Raw genomic sequence first — 9261 nt, 5'->3', positions numbered from 1 at the left:
GGTTGGAGTCGTTGAACTTGGATTAACTAGTCCAACGGAGCTGACTGTTAGCCCTCCATTTGTTGGTCCGCAGATATAGAAGTAGAATCAATATAATTGTTAGCAAGTCCTAACCTCTAGGAGACTAATTGCGGTTATAATTAATTGACTTTTTACTTGTAATTAACCGGCAAGGTGAATAGAACATGGAACATCTTCCAATATTGTAAACACAAGTGCTAATAGACTAAAATCTATTTGATTAAAAGAAAATAAACAGAACTGTCTCGACAAATAATCTTCATTTTTAGCTCACTGAATTTGAGTTAAATCCCCCACATATTATTTATAGGGCTATATATAATCAGCCTAGTTACATGTACATCAGTCACAACAAGTGGTATTTATGTTGAGATTTAAATTGGGTGGGAGGATGCGAATACCATGATTAAGTTTGCAGCCAATATAGGGGATCTTTTCATTCCCCTATTTTTTTCTTTTTTCTTTTTAAAGGGGACAACTGATGGCAAGCCACGGTTATCCATCATTTTTCGAAGGCCAAAAAGACTTACATAGGTATTTCAGTCTCCCCCTGACCTGAGTGCTGGTAAGTGACAACCATATTTTAAGGTGCAGTAGCAAGGTAACTGACAACTAGTTCATCAGTTTGTCATGAGGTAATATAGCAGCTAGGGTTCCGGTGCGTGTTCTGCTCTCTGATTCCATTAAACTATGTTTTATTTTTAATATATGTTGGTAGAAACATTATTACACACATTTGAAACAAACCAACCCAACACTCCTAGCAAACGTTTATTCCAACGACACCAGGACAACGTCGGACCTAAATGCCATTTTATTTTCGCGAAGAACAAAAGAAGGATTCTGCCAACTCATGTAATTGGCACTGGATCAATAAAAAGTGCAGCAATAATATCCTTCACCACTTTACCAACACGAGTGTAGCCATCGTCACCTTTGTAGAGGAGATCTACTACCCTTGTTAAATTGAGAACACGCATGAGGACGGGCATTGGCACTGCAGTTGATCTGTGGAACTCCTCGTTTATATCCTTCCACAGATTCACGACTTGTTTGTTAAAAACCTTGATCGTCTCTTGCTCCGACACCCCATATTGCTTCATGTAGCAATCAACACTAGAAGCAACATGCCCTCTCTCTTGCTCAAACTGCAAAAACATAGATTTTCAAAATATCACACTTGGACGTAAGTTTATTACACTACTAACGTTGAAATTACATAGTCCTGATACTTTTTTAATTATTAAAGGGTACCATAGAATTTGTCAAAAAGTGGATGTAATCAATAGGTACTAGAAGCTGCTGTGTACCTTGGTCGTAACCATATCATCTATGAACCTGAAAAGGGTTGTTGAAGCTCTAACAATTTTGGCGTCATTGAAGAGCCACTCAAATGTCTCCTTGGTTACGATATCTCCCATACCAACCAAGGATACGGTTGAAAGCATTGGGTAGCCAGTAGACACAATAGCAACAGGCAAATACTCCTCCATAGTTGGGGTGTATCCTTCGTTTAACCATTTAGCCTCTTCAAAGTACGCTCGAGCAACACATTTCAACTACACGGGGCATGTGTACGTAGTTAGTAAATCATAGTAACTAACCCCATAAAAAATATGGTAAATTACAAAAAATTACCTTAACTATTGGATCATTAACAGTTTCATATCTCGTTTTTAAAAAGTTTCAATATTATACCTTATCTTCGAATTTGTTACAATATCATATCTTCCGTGAGTTGACTGTCAGTTGCTTAGTTAAATGCTGACGTGATATGAGACGGAATCCACCTTTTTATTAAAAAATTATTAAAAACTTAAAAAAAGATCATTTAATATTTTTTTTAAATATTAAAATAATAATTAATTTAAAATTAAAAAAAACACCATCAGTTGCGTCCCCCGCCAACACCCCCCCTCCCTCCTCATCTTCTTCCCCCGAACCCCCCCTTCCTGGAACCCAAAAAAAAACCTAGTTCGTCTTCCCCCCGCACCCGCCCTCCGTCCTCACTCACCCGCACCCACCCTCAGTTCGCACCCACCATCTTCCCTCATCTACACACACCACTCCTTAAATCCACACCCATTACTCCCAGTTTATCAGCGCCCAGGTTCTCCACCCATGGAATTGGCCTGGTGAAGGGGGTTTCCTTCCACCTCACGAACCCGGTGATGGCAGCGTAGATGGGATCTGGGTTTTTTTTTTTTTCTTTCTGTTATGGGTTGCAGGTGTTAAGGGGAAGAAGATGAAGATGGGGGAGAAGAGAAGAAGCGGGGGTGGGGGTGGACGAAACTGATGGTTTTTTTTCTTTCTTTTTTGGGTTGCAGATGTGGGCCGGGGGGGGGGGAAGAAGATGAAGATGGGGGAGAAGAGAAGAAGAGGGGGTGGAGGCGGGGGACGAGGGTGGACGAAATTGATGGGATTGTTTTTTTTTTCTTTTCTTCTTTCTTTCTTTTTTGGGTTGCATGTGTGGGTGGGTGGTTGTGGGTGGGGGGGGGGGGGGAAGAAGATGAAGATGGGGGAGAAGAGAAGAAGCGGGGGTGGGGGTCGGGGGTGGGGGTGGGGGAGGGGGGTGGACGAAACTGATGGGGTTGTTTTTGTTTTTTTTAATAAATAAATTAATATTTTAATATTTAAGAAATATTAAGTGATTTTTTAAAAAGTTTTTAATAATATTTTATTATTTTTGTAATAAAAAGTGGACCCGCCTCATGCCAAGTCAGCATTTAACTGAAAAACTAACACTCAACTGGCAGAAGGTATGACATTGCAACAAATTCGAAGATAAGGTATGACATTGAAACTTTTTAAAGACGAGGTATGAAACTGTTAATGACTCAATACTTGAGGTAGTTTTTTTGTAATGTACCCAAAAAAATAATACTATAGTCATGACATAATCTACACATGCGAATATCATTTCTACTTAAACTGCGTAATTCTTTACTGAACCATGGATATTGTATTAATATAGGGAATTGTTATTGGCACTCCAAAAATCTCATTTTGTACTCCAAACTTTTTATAATTAGAAAGAAAAATACACTTGTGAAGAGTGCAAAATGAAATTTTTGAAGTGCTAATAACAATTTTCTTAATAAAGTGTCGATATCATTGTCAACAAACCTACTGACGTATTAATATCTATACAAATCCATTCGAACGTACTGCATAGTGCATAGAGAATTTCTGATCATATATGTTTAATTAAAAGTAAGCGTTGAAAGCTATATATGTGCATGTTGGTATACATACGGATTCCTTTGTATAGTAAACTCGGTATGATCTTCCTTCCTTGACCATCTCTTCCTCAATTTCATTGATAACACTCAAAAGTGTATGATAAAATATTTGCATATAGTCCGGGAGTTCATCCAAGCAATTCATATCCCACCTGAGAATTTCATAAACCACATTAATCTTAAGCATATATATAGTTAGGAGTACTTCTCTGCGACAATAAGTCACGTTTAAATTATTAAAAAGCAAATACATTGAATTACTTCATATTAGTACCTCTCAATTGCCCCGGTAAAGATCTCGAGTTCTTTGAATGTAGCATATGCGTCGTAGATATCATCCATCACTGATACCAGGGCAATCATTTTTGTAAGAAACTTTCTTGCTCTAACGTATTGGGGTTCAAAATATACTCCCACTATCCAAAGGTACAACTCCACAATCCTATCTCTTGCAAAAGGCAGCTTCTTTTCAAAGTCTAGTTCTTTCCACCACCTAATCAAAGAAAATTAGTTACCAACTAAAAATACACACACACAGAGACACATATATATGGAGTACTAATTGATAAACATTTTAGGATCAATATAATTCACCACCAAGATCACCGATATTATTTTAATTTAACCATCTATTATTAAGTATGAGGTTTATCACAAGGGTCTCAGTGATATATTTGTAGTGAACTCACACATATAAACTCTATTATTTTGCTATATTCCGAGACTCTATTCTCCACCTCTAATTGCAAACTCTTTTATATATGCTTACTAATTCAAAGACTTACCTAGTAATCTCACTAAGCTCCTTTTTGTGTAAAGATTGAACCAGATTGAAATCTAACTTTGCAAGTTTCAGTAGAGCTTCGTTATGTGCAGCTTCATCTTGGTAGATTGACATGTAACGCCTGGCACATACCCTCTCTAGATCCTTTTGCAAAGGTCGCTCTAAGGCTTGAGTTGTTTGTTCTGCCAGCTGATAGCTTACATTGGTTGTTGAAGCTGACTCAAGGTGAGTGGTGGTGAAAACAAGAGCCTCATCAAGTATATCTTCACCCCGGACCCCTAGATGTGCTGCTTCATAAAGGCTTAGCATGCCCGGAATGTCGGCAGTTAAGCATTCCATGAATTTGCCATTTGCATCTTTGAACTTGTTGAATATATCTGCTTGATTGTTATAAAAAATGGAGAATTATTAGTTGGCAAAGCTCACTCACATTACTCTAGTGTACATGAATATATTCAAACCTACCACATGAAACATTATATCCGTGTTGTCTTAGTAGCCGAAAACCAAGAGCAACAATGTGAAGATCACCACCAACATCTTCATGGTCATTAAACGTGCCATGCATACGTTCCAGTGTTTCTTCGATTTCACTTGCGAAATGGTACGCCACGCCAAGGCGTTGGATTGCATCGATCAACTTCAGCTGATGTGAAAAATCACTTGCCATAATTTTGAATACTTCACTCCTCACTACTTCTTTCAGCTCGTCGATTTCTTGTTTCTTACGGGCATGAGTTGTCTGCACCAAAAAGAATTTACTAAATAAGTGAAAATAGATTTTATGCAAATTTATTTTTTTGTCGAACTAAAATTGTTATTAGCACTCAAAAAAGTCATAATGCTCTACTCTTTACTTTCTCAATAAGTAAAATGCAGAATAATTTTTTTAGAGTACTATAGCAGCTCCCAACATGCAAATCTGGAATATATGATCTAGACATGATAATTGCAAGAGATTACAATGTCTTGGGAATCATAGTTGATGAACCGATCTCCCCAAATGCTTGGTGGGAAATTTGCCGTCGGACGAACAATTTTGGGCTTAGCATTTGTCGAAAGGACTCCTGCACAAATTGGGATAGGCATGATATGCTTTTTTTTTTTTTTTCCTTATCTATCTGTTTGAGCTTTTGCTATGCAAATATGAAAATCATTGATTTTAGGCTCATCTATATATAGGAAAGGAAATGGTCTTTATACTATTTCTCACGTTTCATTGGGCCATTTGATTTGGAGCATATGTTTGGTGTTTATGTCTTCCTTTAGAGATGACAGGTGAACAGATCATAAGGCTTATCAACTATGCATCCATGCTTAATTTCTGCGTTGGAGATGTATTCAAACATACACATACCCACAAATATCACCTAGATCGCACTCAATCTAGCTTTATATGAATGACACGATCTCTTACGACTTTATATGATTCCGAAGTAACAAGTTAAAATGTACTTACCATGTGTCTTATTTATTTTCCTCTTCGATTTTGGCTTAAAAGTGAGATTTGAGAGAGTTAGATATTTTTAGTGTATTTGGATGTAGAAAGATGATTCTGCACAGTTCTGTTTTTTTCATATCCACCCAAAATTAAACGTCAATTATGCACAAGCCTAGATCCTAAAACCATCTCCAACCGAAGGGTCTAAAGGGCCAAAGGGTCAAAAGTAGCCCAAAAATTGTCTCCAACCGAGGGCTAGGCCAAAGGGTTCGTGGGCCCCACTAGACAAAAAAGGACCAAATGGCCAATTGGCTGGCTCAATCCAGCCAGCTAGCCCCAGGGCGAGCTGGATTTTTCATTATTAATACATTTTCTGTCAGATTGTCCTCTTTTAATTTTTTATTTTTTGGGCCAAATTTATTTATTTATTTATTTTAAATTCCCATTTTTTCCTATAAATACCTAAGTCATTCATACACCAATTTTCACATAATTTTCACCTTTTTTAAATTTAAGCTGTTGTAGTTTTTAAATTTAAATAATAAATTATGTTTGGCCCTATGGCCCTTTAGCCTCGGTTGGAGACATTTTTTGTCACAGGACTAAAACGAGTCATATGGCCCTCGGTTGGAGATGGAGGCAAATATGGTCCTGTACTATTCATTAAAATATTAATATCAATATCAATATCTTAGAGGGCCATAAAACTAAAACGAACCATCTGACCCTTATTCGGTTGGAGATGGTCTAACACTCGCTTTTTGTCCCTTACATATTATATTTTTGTTCTCATAAACAGAATAAGTCAAAAGAGAAGAGTTATATTAACAAGAATGTGAGAAAGTAAAAAAAAAAAAATTGTGAAAATCTTTCCTTATTAAAAATAAAAATATGTGCCATTATAACACTCGGTCAATCGTGGATCATATCAGATTATTGAATCTTTCCTTATTAAAAAGAAAAATATGTGCCATTATAACACTCGGTCAATCATGGATCATATCAGATTATTTAATCATCTTAATTAAGCAATCGTGGCACTCTGTTCCTTATAAAAATAAAATAAAGGAAGCCTATCTTCAACACAATCTTTGCAATCTTCTAGCATAATCCATGATATTATTGACGGTGAACCCAAAAATTGGCAGGTGGATACAAAATGGACCCATTGAAGACAGTGCGCAATTGTCGAATCCTAAAGTTTGGTAGGCGAATACGAATGAGGATCCTCGGATCCTCTTAGTGAGAAATTCAGAAATCTTCAAACTATATTCAATCATCGTACATCACATGATCATAAATTATTTTAAATATTTTTATTTAAAATTAAATATAAATAGTAACTCTCGGATCCTTTTTGTGAGAATTTCAGAAATCTTCAAATTGTATTCAATCATTATACATCACACGATCATAAATTATTTTAAATATTTTTATTTAAAATTAAATATAAATAATATCTGACGAAAACTGACCGCATAATATACGATAAACGATACGATTTAAAAATCCTTAATATTCTTACAAAGAGAATGCGAAAAAGATCCTTATTCCGTCAATACAAAATGCACCCATTCAAGACACTGCACAATTGTCGGTCTTTTCGTGCCAAAGAATTATTTATATTTATATGGGAATGGATTAGCTACAAATAAATCCGTTTCGACCTAATAGTACACCATCGGTCCACTTATTTTAAACTGTTAGATGTATAGAAGATGACGACAAACTAAGATCAGATTGAATTTTGTGAAGAAGTTTAATAAAGCATGGATTGCTTTTAGATGGAAAAAAACGTGAAGCACGTGATAGTGTAGTTTTGCAATTGAATCAGCTTATCAACTATGCATCCATACATACCGACAAATATTACCTAGATCGCACTCAATCTAAGACGTATATGATTGACAGGACTTATTTCGACAAGAGAAAATAGAACTGTTATATTATTTACTATCAAGTAATAGCATGTTTTATGTTGAAGAATTCTTTAATAGCTCGTTTAATAATCCGTAATCAAATTAAAGAGAATTGAATTAAAATTAATTAGATTAAAGATGAATTGAATTAAGGAGGAAACAAAATAAGATTCATGTTAAAGTTGTTTACTATACTAACTGGAATCAAAGTAAAAATGATATTGATTTCATATAACTTGTTATTAAAACTAGTTTGATTACTAAACTACCCTTGTATAACATAATTTGTTTTCATGCTAGTTAATGAAATTTAATTTTATATCATACTAATAAATTTCATCACGTAAGATTTTGTGTTAATAAAAAGTATAGTTATTTAATAAAAAAATAAAAATATTAGACCATCCTTATCCCACCCTTTCGCCTAGATGCATCCTCATCCATTCCCACCCATTTGTTATATGATAAACAAAACTCATTCTTCTTCCCGATCTTTCATCATCCTCATTCCACCTCTTTTGCCCAGATGCATCCTTAGCCTTTTCTTTCCCAACTACCCTCCTACTTGTTCAAATGCATAGACCCCACGCCTTCCCCTTTCATTCTGATCACTTGTCTTTCTCATTTTTTCTTTTCCAATAGCCCTCCCACTTGCCCAGATGCATAAACCTTCACGATGTCTCTTATCATCCTCAATCAATTATCGTTTTCATCAATAGGTTCTGCAAGCAACCAGGAGAACAGGGTTCGATGGCTTGAGCTGACACACCCCGACCGAAGTCGAGACGTGCTGGCCGTTACGTGAGAGTGATATAGCCATGTGCACAAAACAGAAGCGATAAGAGTAAGGGAATACTAACAACTTAAAACCAAGCAACTAACAATCTCAATTAAGAAAGGATGCTAGTGAGAGTTTAAGTGTATAAATACACTTTCAGAGCAATAAGAGAGTCTAGTTGCAGTCAAGTAGAACAATCACTAAAATACAACACCCGAAGGTGAATCCTACTTTTTCGGATTATGTTAGAACACTGTTGGAGTCCTCGTGGCCATCAAACTCTGCTATCTAAGACCTGTAGGGGCGAAAAACAAGTTGAGTGGGTCAGTAAAACACATTTACACGAAAACCTTATTTTCTTTTGAATATACTAACTCCTCGCCGTAAAACAAGTATATGGTTACTTTCCCAGAAAATAGAATACATAAATATGTATATAAATGTATCATTTCAAATCATGCTTTACATATTCATAATCATATGTATGCCATGCCAAGACATAACAAGGTAAGCAATTCAGGTAAGAATAAATTCATAGAAATATAACATATTAGCCGGAACCCATGTGGTAGTTTGTACGACTGAATTCATAGCTCAAAAGTCAATATAGCCGGAGTCACTACAATGATCTATACGGCAATATACTGCACATAAGTCGGAACCACTACTAAAAAGGGTATGTACGACAAGATTGGATGTAATATAATTATGCTCAATTCTACTCTCTCATAATAACCGGGCGATAAATCGCTAGTCACCTACGAATTGGAACCATAAATAAGGTCTGTACAACAAGATTATGCACTTAAATTGGATCCAATATGAGCATATAGTGTGGGGATGACATAATAAACATGCTTGTACTTCATGTCTCTGACTAAATCACAATCACCCTAGGTGCAGTTTTATGAGCTCAACATTATTCAATCACATATCACATCATCGATGATTCACATAACCAAACACAACTTACCTAAGCTTACCTGAGCGTCCACATCACATAAAGCTTCACATTCCAACTCATGTACGAAATATAAATTCATATGCATGGCATTTAAATCGCATTTCCTTTAAAT

General features: G+C 35.9%; 1 protein-coding gene across 1 annotated transcript; it reads right to left on the bottom strand.

Annotated features, from left to right (window-relative positions):
* Window positions 1-699: 699 nt before the first annotated feature.
* Window positions 700-5364, bottom strand: LOC126616057 ((-)-alpha-pinene synthase-like). The gene is made up of 7 exons (XM_050284017.1): window positions 5011-5364; window positions 4513-4789; window positions 4049-4424; window positions 3538-3756; window positions 3277-3415; window positions 1332-1580; window positions 700-1169 (listed from the first exon to the last, which is right to left on the bottom strand). Exons 1-7 carry the CDS (start codon window positions 5134-5136, stop codon window positions 873-875), a joined length of 1683 nt encoding a protein of 560 aa, XP_050139974.1. The 5' UTR covers window positions 5137-5364; the 3' UTR covers window positions 700-872.
* Window positions 5365-9261: the final 3897 nt, after the last annotated feature.

This window comes from Malus sylvestris, chromosome 3, assembly GCF_916048215.2.
Source record: "Malus sylvestris chromosome 3, drMalSylv7.2, whole genome shotgun sequence".
In the NCBI taxonomy this organism is placed as follows: domain Eukaryota; kingdom Viridiplantae; phylum Streptophyta; class Magnoliopsida; order Rosales; family Rosaceae; genus Malus; species Malus sylvestris.
This window is presented reverse-complemented; position numbering and strand designations above follow the sequence as displayed.